This window comes from Hyla sarda, chromosome 3, assembly GCF_029499605.1.
Source record: "Hyla sarda isolate aHylSar1 chromosome 3, aHylSar1.hap1, whole genome shotgun sequence".
Taxonomy (NCBI): Eukaryota; Metazoa; Chordata; class Amphibia; order Anura; family Hylidae; genus Hyla; species Hyla sarda.
Window position 1 is genome coordinate 8,323,895 of NC_079191.1, and position 14,740 is coordinate 8,338,634.

The window sequence follows — 14,740 nt, forward strand, 5'->3', positions numbered from 1 at the left end:
ACATATTTTAAAATGTAGCTGGCCAATTGTGCTCCCCTAGACACCAAGGATTAATGGCATTTAAAAGGGTATTCTGGGTTCTTTGAATATAGGGGCAGCAAGTAAGTCTAGTTACTAATACACTTCACTTACCTGTGTTTGGTGGCTGGAATCAAATTTCTTTGCCTTTCTTTTGCTCAAAAGTTTAATTTCTGCAGCCCACATGAATGTTGTCTCAGATCCTTCCCAGCTTGCTGTACGACCCAAGACTTTACATCACAAGTCTTATTTTCCCAATTTTTCATTTTTTTTTCCAGACCTTACCATCTCTACCACAGCACCCAGTGGTATCAGGAGTCCTGGGAAGAGTGGGTATCGGTAGGCCTGGAGCGTCCAAAAAAAATATGCTCCAAGACTAGTCAGACTGGTATTGTTATGCTGGCAACAACCAAAATAGATGACCCTTGCCATGCTAGTAAATCAGTAAGAAGAGGGTAGAGAACCACAGCCATGACACTGCACAGTGGAGCCACCAAACCTTGATGGTGATGCAGTAGAGGGAGATATGTGTGTGCTTCTCGGGGGTACTCTTACTTGGACAAAAATTGGCATTCGTACAGTAACAGAAAGAGATGATGTACAGCATTCACTATAATGCGATGCATGAAGAGAAACACTTTATTTCAATGTCCACATACGGTGCACAAAGGGGATAAGGGAGGAAAACAACAGGAGTTCCACTGAGCTTGTGTGTCTGACGGTCCCATTAATGGGTGATTTGCTTGCTCAACCGCAGATCACCAAGCGGATCCCCAGCAAAACAAGAACCGTTGGACCCAGGAGCTCCGTGGAACTCCTGTGCTTTTCCTCCCTTCCCAGCTTTGTGCACCATATGTGGACATTGAAATAAAGATTTTCTTTTCAAGCATTACATCAGGGTATACCATAAAAGATTTTGTCTGATGTAGCTAAATCAGGATAGAAGCTTCAGAAAAACACTTTTTTAAGGCTTTAAAAGCAGCTATATAGGCCCATCTCATACCCCAGCAAAAAGTTTGGTTGGTTCTGGATGTTTCTTTATTTCACTTTTAATAGATTTCCTTAGCTATGCGCACTGCACCAAACCCTGGTAACCCCCCCCCCCCCCACACACACACACACTACATAGTATGCCAATGCTGCTGTACACAGGGTTGGCTTGATGTCAACTGCTGACTGCTTCAGGTCTCCAGGCCAGAAGCAGAAACTTTCTGCTTTTAACTGGGAAACCATGTAGCAGTAAGCACTGCAACACCTGAGGAGAGTGAGGAAACTATGGTATTTCTTTTTCATTTCTTTATTTATTTTCTTTAAAAAAATTGTTAATGGGGGATTTTATGTTAATATAAATGTTTTTATTTCAGCCTGCCGTGTATTTTTTTCTTATTTCTTGACTTGAGTAGTGAAAGCCATCTCAAAGACAGCATCCATTCCAAAGCCAGGACTTAGTATTAGCCAGTAAAACAGCTCATTATTACCTAAGTACCAGTGGCACCAGGGATAAAGGGAAGAACTAGGTACGGGCAGGCCTGAGGCATGAAAAAATTATGCCCTAGGACTGTGCAATAGCAGCCTGGTATTATTAGGCTGGCATGGTCAAAACAAATGACCCTTGCCAACCTTTTTAATTAATAAATTTTTTTAATTGATGTGTCCCTCCAGCCAGGTACAAAACCAAACAGCAGCAGCCTGGCATTACCAGGGTAGCACAAAGCAATTATTTGTCCTTTGTTATCCTAATAAAATCAGGTCCCAAAGCATCAGTTTTTTTTGATGCTCCAGACTTTACTGTGCTTGGTTTTTCCTGATAACACTGTGATGGTTGGTACTGGGTAATGGGGAGGTAAGAGCTAGCTGTTTTACAGGTAAACGGTACTAACTTAACTCAGGCTTAGTTATTGTAGCTGGAAAGCCATAGGTTGGGGAACACTGTACAGCATTGCAAAACTACACCTTCCATCATGCCTCAGGCTGATGGAAGTGATAGTTTTGTAACAGCTAGAGAACCACTTGTACCAAGATGATTGTTGGGGTAAGAAAGCCACTGATCACCAATTTTCTTTCTTCTCTCTTTTTTTTTTGTCTTAATGAAAGAAGATTAGATTACTTTGGATCAAGAAATGAAGAACACTAGAAGCAGAACACTTAAAGGGGTACTCTGCCCCTAGACATCTTATCCCCTATCCAAGGATAGGGGATACAATGTCTGATCGCGGGGCTCCCACTGCTGGGGACCCCCGCAGTCTCTTCTGCAGCCCCCCAAGTCATCAGCTCTACGGAGATCGGTTTGCTCCGTGACTGATGACTCACGATACACGGACCGGCAGTTCATGACATTATGGCTCTTCCCTCTCATGATGTCACACCCCGCCCCCTTAATGCATGTTTATGGGAGGGGGCGTGACACGCCCCCTCCCATAGACTTGCATTAATGGGGCGGGTGGCGACGTCATGAAGGGGCGGAGCCATGATGTCATGAACCGCCGGCCCCTGTCATCATCCACGGAGCAAACTTAGCTCTAGATGTCTAGGGGTGGAGTACCCCTTTAACAAGAAAGGGCTTTTCAGAAAACCCTAGGTGAAGCTGATGTGCTACATTAAAAATTTCATCCACGATTCTTTTTATATGACAGCATCTTTGCAATGGTTTCTCTGACGTCTCTATTTTTCAGACTGTAAATGAAAGGATTTAGCATTGGAGATACAATGACATAAAAGACCGAGACATATTTCTCCTGGTTTGAAGATGCATCTGTAGAAGGTCCTAAATATGTGACCATTCCGGTGCCAAAGTACAAAGCCACCACCATAATGTGGGAGGTGCATGTGGAGAAAGCTTTAGACCGTCCTGCGGAGCTCATTTTCAATACAGAAGATAAGATACAACTATAGGACACTAGAATAATAACAAAGGGGAAGAAAAGAGAGATGAAACTGAAAAAGAAAGCGACAATTTCATTATCATGGACATCTCCACATGCAAGCCTCATCACCGATAGGGCCTCACACATAAAATGATTGACCTTGTTACCGTGACACAATGTGACTGGCATTGTAAATGATGGAAGAAAGACAAAGGTAAAACTGAATACGCATACAAATATAGCGAGGCCTCGGCAAACGCTCCACTTCATGACCATGGGGTAATGGAGGGGATGGCAGATGGCCACATACCGGTCAATAGCCATAACAGCAAGAAGCAAACACTCATTGGCTCCAATCCATAGAAGAAGTACGATTTGGGCACTACAGGCAATGAGGGATATTGTCTTCTGGGTAGAGAAGAGGTCCATCAATAACTTGGGCACCGCGCAGGAAATGTTACACAGATCTATGAACGACAGATTCGTGAGGAAGAAATACATCGGGGTGTTTAAGTGAAGATTAAAGGGAATTATAGAAATAATTAGAATGTTTCCAAAAATTGTCACAATGTAGATTATGAAGAATATAAAAAACAGCAAATAGTTTATCTTGGTATTATCAGTAAAGCCGAGAAGAACCAAATCAGTGAAAATGGTCTGATTCTCTATGTCCATAAAATTGAATATTCCAAATGTTCTAAGAATAGGAGGAGTTTTTGTCTCCATGGTTCCAAACATAGTATAATACTCATTTAAAAAATAAACATATACATATATCTATAATTGAACGTTCCTGCAAACTCTACCAGACAAAAAGTTTTTAGTAGGTTTTTAATGGTGGTTTAAATTCGAGAGAACATAAAATAAATAGATAACTAACTAAATAAATAAATAAATAAATATGATAAAAATCTATTTTCTTCACGAGAAACGACAGATGCAACGGGGTTTTATTTTGATCATGATTATACATGTGAATGATGGTATATAGTTGTATATTTTTGGGGTTCCCAAAGGTTCCAGCAAGTGTGTGCTCCACATTACAATACTTGTCTGCAGATCTTTGAAGAAGCCTAGTGAAGTAAATGCACTGGGTTTCGGTAATCCCATCCTAAAATATAATTTAGTTAATAATTTTAATCTCGTATGGCATGGAAACACGATGTCACTCAACTTACTAAAGGGATCGAAGAAAATTAAGAAAATGTTTGAGTTTTACCTCCAGTGTAATTGTCAGTATTAAGGTCCATCAGAAATAAAAGTATAGTAAACAGTTTACAATACAAAAATACAATCATTTTAACCCCTTAAGGACCAATGCAAATAAACCTGTACGCCCCTGAAAGACCAGGCCTGTTTTTTCAAATCGGGGATGTCTGTCTTTATTAGAGAATAACTCTGATAACGTTTTGCCAATCACGATAATTCTGACATAGTTTTTTTGTCACAAGTTGTCCTTCAGGTACATAGTAAAAGTAAGGCGATATCATTTGTAGTTTTTTTTTACAATGTAAAAAATCATGAAATTTTTACAAAAAATTACGATTTTTTGCTATTTTAACACTAATTGGTTGCATATATTTATACATACTGACCAAATAGTTTATGAAACTTATACTTTCAGATGTCTACTTTATTTTGACGTCATTTTTTAGTTTTTAATTAACATTTTAAATTAGTTAGAAGCCTAACAATTTAACTTGAAATTTTGAAAATTTTGAAAATTTGAAAAGTACATCTTTTTTTTTGTGCTATGCAAGGTTTGCAGAAATTAAAAGGTAGTAGAACATAGGAACACCCCCCCAAATGACCCCATTTTAAAAACTAGACCCCTCAAGGTATTCGCTAGGGGGTACAGTGAGTATTTTAACACCATAGTTTTTTGGCAGGAATTATTACAAAGTCAGTGTTAAAAATTCGAAAATTGCAATTTTTCACAAATGCATCATTTGGGGGGCATATTTTTTTGTACATCACTTCTGATATTGAAAGAAATGCACCCTATATTTTATTTAGCTGCTTGTCCCATGTTCGGAAATACCCCCGCTTTGGCCATATATGGTTCCTTGGCCGCGTGGTAGGACTCAGAAGGAGAGGAGCGCCATTTGGCTTTCAGGGCAGAACAGTGACCCCATTTATATACCGCACCCCTACAAATTATTGGCTGGACCAGGGACCTCTCTGATTGGTCCTTGGTCGGCTGGCAGTATAACGCGTCTGTCTGTGACAGTTAAGGCTCCTGATGGATATATATCTGCCATGTTGTGGGAATAAGCACCCGCTCATGGTGAATATATCCATCACTGCTGCGGCTGGGTAGCTCAGTGTGTCCGCTCATGATTGCTGGCGGAAAATTTGCCGCTATGAGTGGACGCACAAAGCTACCCAGCCGCAGCAGCGAGCTCATTACCGTGAATGCTGCATAATGTGTAGGATCACGTGGCGGACATCCGCAGCATATTACATGCTGCGGATGTCCGCCAATGCGATCCTACACATTATGCTTTTTTTTTTTTTATTAGATTCATTTAATAAATGTATTTTTAATATATATATTTTTTTTACACTTTTATTACATTTTTATTTATTTTTACACTTTTATTTTATTTATTTATTTTTACACTTTTTAATGCTTTGGAATACTTAGTATTCCAAAGCATTGCAGTTATATGCTGCCTGCCAGTTTTCACTAGCAGGCAGCATATTAGGATGTGCCTCTCAGGCAATACCCAGGGCAGACCTGGGGGTCTTTGTAGGACCCCCGGCAGCCCAGGTATGCAGCAGCACCCCGCGATGCTCCGGGGTGCTGCAGGAGAGACAGAGGGAGCCCCCTCCCTCTGCCAGAACTCCTTACAGCGCGCGGTCACTTCTGACCACGGCTGTAGGGGTTAAACTGTCGGGAGTGAACTTCACTCCTGGCAGTGCGGCCACACACAGCACCCCACGATCACGCTGCGGGGTGCTGCAGAGGAGACAGAGGGAGCCCCCTCCCTCTGTCAGAACTCCTTACAGCGCGCGGTCACTTCTGACCGCGGCTGTAAGAGTTAAACTGTCGGGAGTGAAGTGAACTTCTCTCCCGGCAGTGCGGCAGGCCCCGGCCAGCCGCGTATTACACACAGCACCCCACAATCGCGATGCGGGGTGCTGCAGAGGAGACAGAGGGAGCTCCCTCCCTCTGTCATAACACTTACAGCCAGCGGTCACTTCCGACCACGGCTGTAAGGGTTAAAACTGCCGGTACCGAAGTTTACTTCGGTCCTGGCAGTGCAGCAGGGTCCCGGCTGTGTGATACAGCCGAGTCCCTGCCGCGATCTCATGGGTGCACTGGGCAGCACCCACGAGAAGAATGGACGAGTATAGACGTCCAGGTGCGGGAACGGCCGCCAACCTGGACGTCTATACTCGTCCATGGTCGTTATCGGGTTAATGACATCTATCACAGACATTTTACATTAGAATTTTTCAGATTCCTGTGATTTTTGATCCAGTAGAAAGCCCCATATGTATCTGATAAACAAAGAGAAAAATGCACATGTAGTGAACACCATTGGTAAAAATATTCTATGTAAAACAATTGTTATGTTTATGAATTCACTTTGTAGCTACCATAAAAAATTCTCAGCAAAAATCATACATAAAATATGAGAAGCTACTATGAGGGTCAAGGAAAAAGGAAGATTCCACTAATCATAACTCTTCTGAGTATGGGGATCCTCCATTAATACTGTGTCGTGTAAATTAAAGAAACTCTTTGCGTTACATCTAAGTCCACCTGGTTAGTACTTAAAAACTTTTGTGAACCGCTTTATTAAATTTTTATTATTAATATTATTATTGTTTTATTAAAAAATTTCATTAATAACATATTAAATGAAACATTAAATCATTACATACATTTAGAAATTGATATGATTATATTAACAAATTCATATTACCGTATTTTTCGCCCTATAGGACGCACCGGCGTATAAGACGCACCCTATTTTTAGGTGCAAAATCTAAAAAATTTGAGATTTTGAACCCAATAGTGGCCTTCAACCTGCGGACCTCCAGATGTTGCAAAACTACAACTTCCAGCATGCCCGGACAGCCGTTGGCTGTCCGGGCATGCTGGGAGTTGTAGTTTTGCAACATCTGGAGATCCGCAGGTTGAAGACCACTGCATAGGAGGTAATACTCACGTGTCCCCGTCGCTTCGGACCTGTCACCGCTGCCCTGTATGTCGCTCCATCGCTGTCGCCGTGTCCCCCGTCGCTCCGGAACTTCTCTGCTGCCGGACGAGTATCCTCACTCTCCGTCGCTGTCATCACGTCGTTACGCACACCGACGCACGTACGCGACGACGTGATGACGAGGAAGGAGAGCCCGGGCCATACAGGGGATCCCTGAATGGAGAAGAAACCGAGGAGGCAGGTAAGGTCCCTCCCGGTGTCCTGTAAGCACTAACCCGGCTATTCAGTCGGGCTGTTCGGGACCGCCGTGGTGAAATCGTGGCGGTCCCGAACAGCCCGACTGAACAGCCGGGTTAGTGTCACTTTCCCTTCAGACACGGCGGTCAGCTTTGATCGCCGCGTCTGAAGGGTTAATACAGGGCATCACCGCGATCGGTGATGTCCTGTATTAGCCGCGGGTCCCGGCCGTTGATGGCCGCAGGGACCGCCGCGATAGGGGTGTATTCGCCGTATAAGACGCACCGACTTTTCCCCCCCATTTTTGGGGAAGAAAAAGTGCGTCTTATACGGCGAAAAATACGGTATATTAATAAATATAATTAATAGTATTTTATCATTATTTATCTACAGTAGCCCAACATTTCCCTAGCAATCCTTTCACCAGGGTCAAGGACACTAAAATATGCAATGTGTTTCACATAAGTGTTGTTGCTGCTGTGAGCCTCTGCCTTCGCTTACCTTGCGCCAGCTGTACTAAGTTGCCCTTAGAATTAATTTGGCCACACACTTCCTTGGGTCTTTATGACTGCTATATCCCTACCTTTCATGGATGCAAGTGTGAACTAATGCAAATGCAATGTAAGCTTGCTTATCTGTAAGTACAGGAGCAGGGTCTCCTGTCTTTGAAAGGAGTCCCTGCTCCTGTTCTGATTTTCTCATAGTGATTCCCAAAGAGTTAGAATTTTGATAAATCTGAATTTTCCGTAAAATGTTGAACTAATTTGATTCCTTCATAAATGGATTTACTCATCTCTGCCCACAGCCCATTATAACCCAGCAATAGTTATCCGTTTCTAAGGGGGTGGAGTAATCTCTCCCTGTTACATAAAATGTTATGCATTTCACTTTAGCAGGTTTATTTATTTTCATTTTTTGCCAGGTGTATTATTTTGTTGCGCAGTTGACCTGCTTTACAGTAAACTTCAAATAATAATTCTTTATTTATGTAGCACGCACAGATTCTGCAGAGCTTGGGTCCCTGTCCCAACTGGGGCTCACAATCTAAATTCACCTGTTAGTATAGAAGGAAACTGGAGTACCCAGAGGAAACCCACACAAACCTGGGGAGAACATTCAAACTCATTGTAGATGTTGTCCATGGTGGGATTTGAACCTAGGACCTCATTACTGAGCCACCATACTGCCCATACAGGCTTGTTTAACCTCAAGGCCATGCAATGACTGGGACCCATGATTAAGTCCAGATTTAAGGCCACTAGAAAATGTAATCCCAAGCAGAACAAATGGATCTGAAAAAATTATCGTCTAAGTCTTGAAAATATGATAGGCAATGGGAAGTCTTCAACCACATCGCAGAGAATCTTCATACCTTCTCAATAGGATTCTGATCCTTTTTACATTAAAAGTAAATAAAAATTTAGGAAAATGTAAAATATTTTAAGGAAAGTAATATAATGTAATAAGGTGACAAGTTTAGGTTGACCCATAAATTCTAGACAATAAAGTCTATCAATTATCTTACTTTTTCAAATTAAAAGTCTTCAGAAACATTCTGTGGAAAGACCAACACACAAAAAAACAAAAATCATAGAAACGGATAAATTATGATGAACAGACAATACGAAGACTACACGTGGCCCGGAGCATATTACTGCACCGACCGCCCTGGTAGGACCCCGGCTTATATCACATTGCAGAAATACATCTTCATAAATGATCGGCTCTTGAGATTAATTATTTTTCGATAATTGAGTTAATTCATTCCAATCTGGGAATTATAAATATCTTAATTATCTTATTTGTTTTATGGAAATAACATTAACCCCAATAACTCAGAAAATCCCAATAGTGAGACTATATGTGTAAAACTTAATGGACATGTAAAGTGTATGTTCACAACTGCCAGAAGCCTAGCAAATAAAATGGGGGAGCTTGAGGCCTTGATACTGGAGGAACATATTGATATAGTTGGGGCCACTGAGACATGACTGGGGATATAGTTGGGGTCACTGAGACATGGCTGGGGATATAGTTGGGGTCACTGAGACATGGCTGGTGATATAGTTAGGGTCACTGAGACATGGCTGGTGATGTAGTTGGGGTCACTGAGACATGGCTGGACTCCTCACATAACTGGGCCGTTAATCTGCAGGGGTTTACATTGTTTCGCAAGGATAGAATGAACAGAAAAGGTGGTGGAGTAGGACCCCTTAATAATGATAATGGGGAGGTTGTCACGGGCGATCAAGGGAAGGCGGAGCTACTGAATGGGTTCTTTAGTTCTGTATATACTATGGAAGAAGGAGGAGCTGACATTGGCCAGGTCAGTGCTGGTAACACATCATGTAATGTACTGAACTGGCTTAATGTACAGATGGTACAAGGTAAATTAAGTAAAGTAAATGTAAGCAAATCTCCAGGACCGGATGGACTACACCCAAGAGTTCTTAGAGAGGTAAGTTCAGTAATATCTGTACCCCTGTTCATGATATTTAGAGATTCTCTGGTGTCTGGTATTTTGCCAAGGGACTGGCGCAAGGCGAATGTGGTGCCAATCTTCAAAAAGGGCTCTAGGTCTTCGCCAGGCAATTATAGACCGGTAAGTCTAACGTGCATTGTGGGTAAATTGTTTGAAGGACTTATAAGGGATTACATACAGGAATACATAGGGGATAATAGTATTATAAGTGATAGCCAGCATGGGTTTACTAAGGATAGAAGTTGTCAAACCAATCAAATTTGGTTTTATGAAGAGGTGAGTAGAAGCCTTGACAGAGGAATAGCTGTGGATATAGTGTTTCTGGATTTTGCTAAAGCGTTTGATACTGTCCCTCATAGACATCTGACAGGTAAGTTAAGGTCTTTGGGTTTGGAAACTTTAGTTTGTAACTGGATTGAACACTGGCTCATGGATCGTACCCAGAGAGTGGTGGTCAATGATTCGTACTCTGATTGGTCCCCGGTTATTAGTGGTGTACCCCAAGGTTATGTACTGGGACCGCTGTTGTTTAATTTATTTATCAATGATATAGAGGATGGTATTAACAGCTCTGTTTCTATCTTTGCAGATGACACCAAGCTTTGTAGCACAGTACAGTCTATAGAGGAGGTGTAGAGCTTACAAGATGACTTGGATAGACTAAGTGTCTGGGCATCCACTTGGCAAATGAGGTTCAATGTGGATAAATGTAAAGTTATGCATCTGGGTACTAATAACCTGCATGCGTTGAATGTCTTAGGGGGGATTAAACTGGGAGAGTCACTGGTAGAGAAGGATCTGGGTGTACTTGTAGATCACAGACTACAGAATAGCACAATGTCAGGCTGCTGCTTCCAAAGCCAGCAGGATATTGTCATGTATCAAAAGAGGCATGGACTCGAGGGACAGGGACATAATACTCCCCCTTTATAAAGCATTGGTACGGCCTCACCTGGAATATGCTGTTCAGTTTTGGTCGCCTGTTCATAAAAGGGACACTGTGGAGCTGGAAAGGGTGCAGAGACGTGCGACTAAACTAATATAGGGAATTGAACATCTTAGCTACGAGGAGCGATTAAAGGGGTTACAATTGTTTAGTCTTGAGAAGAGACTTTTAATGGGGGATATGATAAACGTATATAAGTATATTAATGGCCCATACAAAAAATATGGAGAAAAACTGTTCCAGGTTAAACCCCCCCAAAGGACGAGGGGGCACTCCCTCGGTCTGAAGAAGAAAAGGTTTAGTCTAAAGGGGCGACACATTTATGGAACAGTCTACCTCAGGAACTGGTCACAGCAGGAACAATTAATAGCTTTAAAACAGGGTTAGATACATTCCTGGAACAAAATAACATTAATGCTTATGCAGAATTATATAACAACATCCCTTCCCCTTATCCCCTTACACCCTTCCCTTCAATTCCCTGGTTGGACTTGATGGACGTATGTCTTTTTTCAACCATACTAACTATATAACTATGTAATGTATTTCTCCAGCAAAAAAACTTTTATTGCTACTTCTCAGCTACATTAGCTTCTACAGAACCAGTATCTTGCGACCCTCTCCAGGGCTGTATTTGGGCACCTAGACCAGTGATTAGGGCAGCAGTGTTAGAGAGGGGGGGGGGGGGGGGCAGGGTAGGTCAGATAAGTACTTTTCATGTTGGTGTCCATTGTGCAACAAACCATTTAGATCCATTTTCTGTCCCCAAACAGAGCATCTGGCACAGATGTGAATGACACCTTAGAGACATACAGAATTACCTACATGATTGGTTCTATAGAAAAAAAAAGACAAAAACCTGTGACAGATTATTGGATGCCATATCAAGGAAGCATGTAGTACAGAGGCCTAAAGGGATAGTTAAATTATGGAGTTTTAGTCCATAGGTGCCATGGTGTGGTGGCAGCACCAGACCTCCCACACTCCATAGAATGGCACACTAATGAGGTGGGGGATTTGCACTTAAAGGGGTACTCCGCCACTAGACATCTTTTCCCTTGTCCAAAGAATAGGGAATAAGACGTCTGATCTCAGGGGTCAAGCCACTGGGGACCCCCATGATCTCCCTGCTGCACCTGGCATTTCTTTTAGAGCGTTGGGCGCAGCACCGCAGTCCCGGAGGCTCATGATGTCACGGCCGCGCACCGCTCGTGACATCACGGCCATGCCCCCTCAATGCAAGCCTATTGGTGGGGGCATGATACCCCCTCTCATAGACTTGCATTGAGGGGGCATGGGCGTGACATCACGAGCCTCCGCCCCACATAGCCAGTCATCTGGCATGGAGTGGGGCACTGGATGTCTGGGGAGCACCCCTGCAATCAGAGATCTTAATCCCCATCCTTTGGATAGGGGATAAGATGTCTGGGGTGGATCATCGTAGTAATTCTCGGGGGAACTCCCTGTTTTAATTACCTCTATCTGATGTAAGGTGAGGTGCCTTGGTGCTAAGTTTCAAAGAAAGAGAAAAGGACTTGAGTAATTTGAAGAAGGGAAACCCATTGTTTTCTTTATTTGGTTAACTATAGGGGGACCCTTTCCCTTTAATAAAGTTTCAAGCAGGTTTTCAAAAATGTTTAAGTTCTGTTTTTCTCTATAGTTCAGTAGCCAGGTTTCTCAAAAATTTTACAGACAACTGTTTATCATGTAATTACTCTCCAGTCAGTCTAAGGCACTACAATTCCCAACTGTGGGGTGCACAAGCCCTTTACTGCCATTTCCAGCTGTGAGTGCAGCAAATCTTTAAATAACTGCAACAATGTAACTGCTAAGGCTGGCCTGTTGCCTGTTGCCTAGTCCAAGGTTCTAAAGTCCTCACTAAACACTGTTTTACACTGAACTGCAGACTTAGTTTCTTCCTCCTAAATTTAGGCTTGCATAAGCTTAGGTCTGCCTCCCCTCTAGATGGTTCTATAGTTTTAATGCATGGGACATCTTTCTCAGGTTCTGCTTAGTCTGTGTTACATATTTAAAGACACATTGTAAAACAATTCAACAGTCTTAACCCCTTAAGGTTTTCAGTTTTTGCACTTTTGTTTTTTTCCTTCTTACCTTTTAAAAATCATAACCCTTTCAATTTTCCACCAAAAAATACATATTATGGCTTATTTTTTGCGTCACCAATTCTACTTTGCTGTGACATTAGTCATTTTACCCAAAAATTCAAGGCGAAAAATTCAAGACGACAAAATCGAAGAAAAAACGCCATTTTGTAAATATTGGGGGCTTCCGTTTCTACGCAGTGCATATTTCGCTAAAAATGACACCTTATCATTATTCTATAGGTCCATACGGTTAAAATGATCCCCTACTTATATAGGTTTGATTTTGTCGTACTTCTGGAAAAAATCATAACTACATGCAGGAAAATGTATACGTTTAAAATTGTCATCTTCTGACCCCTATAACTTATTTATTTTTCCACGTACAGGGCGATATGGGGCTCATTTTTTGTGCCGTGATCTGAAGGTTTTATCGGTACAATTGGTACAATCGGTACAATTTGTTTTGATCGGACTTTTTGATCACTTTTTATTCATTTTTTAATGGTATAAAAAGTGACCAAAAATACGCTCTTCTGGACTTTGGAATTTTTTTACGTGTACGCCATTGGCGGTGCAGTTTAATTAATGATATATTTTTATAGTTCGGACATTTCTGCACGCAGCGATACCACATATGTTTATTTTTATGCACACAGTTTTTGTTTTTTTTATGGGAAAAGGGGGGTGATTCAAACTTTTATTAGGGAAAGGGTTAAATTACCTTTATAAAATTGTTTTAACCTTTTTTTTGCAGTGTTATAGCTCCCATAGGGGACTATAACACTGCACACACTGATCTCTTATACTGATCATTGTTATCCCATAGGGACCTATAACACTGCACACACTGATCTCTTATACTGATCATTGTTATCCCATAGGGACCTATAACACTGCACACACTGATCTCTTATACTGATCATTGTTATCCCATAGGGACCTATAACACTGCACACACTGATCTCTTATACTGATCATTGTTATCCCATAGGGACCTATAACACTGCACACACTGATCTCTTATACTGATCATTGTTATCCCATAGGGACCTATAACACTGCACACACTGATCTCTTATACTGATCATTGTTATCCCATAGGAGACTATAACACTGCACACACTGATCTCTCCCATAGGGACCTATAACACTGCACACACTGATCTTTTACACAGATCACAGGCGTGTATTAACACGCCTGTGATCAGTGTTATCGGCGCTTGACTGCTCCTGCCTGGATCTCAGGCACGGAGCAGTCATTCGTCAATTGGACACCGAGGAGGCAGGTAAGGGCCCTCCCGGTGTCCTGTAAGCGATTTCACCCCGGCGGTCCCGAACAGCCCGACTGACTAGCCAGGATACTTTCACTTTAGAAGCGGCGGTCAGCTTTGACCGCAGCTTCTAAAGGGTTAATACCGCACATTGCCGCGATCGGCGATGTGTGGTATTAGCCGCGGATCCCGGCCGTTGATGAGCGCGGGAGTCGGCGCAGGATGTAAATATATGTCCTGCGTCATTAAGGGGTTAAAGGGGTTATCCAGGAAAAAAAAAAATGTATATATATGTCAACTTTCTCCAGAAAGTTAAACAGATTTGTAAATTACTTCTATTAAAAAATCTTAATCCTGTCAGCACTTGAGTACATGAGATTCTGAAGTTAAGGTTGTTCTTTTCTGTCTAAGTGCTCTCTGATGACACCTGTCTCTGGAAACGCCCAGTTTAGAAGCAAATCCCCATAGCAAACCTCTTCTAAACTGGGCGTTTCCCGAGACAGGTGTCATTAGAGAGCACTTAGACAGGAAAGAACAACCTTAACTTCAGAAGCTCATATGTACTGAAAGGATTAAGATTTTTTAATAGAAGTAATTTACAAATCTGTTTATGTTTCTGGAGCCAGTTGATATATATAAAAGTTT

General features: G+C 42.0%; 1 protein-coding gene across 1 annotated transcript; it reads right to left on the bottom strand.

Annotated features, from left to right (window-relative positions):
- Nucleotides 1-2,624: 2,624 nt before the first annotated feature.
- LOC130360483 (olfactory receptor 10AG1-like) lies at nt 2,625-3,608 on the bottom strand. The gene has a single exon (XM_056562974.1). It carries the CDS (start codon nt 3,606-3,608, stop codon nt 2,625-2,627), a length of 984 nt encoding a protein of 327 aa, XP_056418949.1.
- Between the last annotated feature and the right edge of the window lie 11,132 nt (nt 3,609-14,740).

Excerpts from the sequence above, each read along its gene's own strand:
- LOC130360483 (XM_056562974.1), bottom strand. The coding sequence starts at position 3,608 with ATGGAGACAAAAACTCCTCCTATTCTTAGAACATTTGGAATATTCAAT.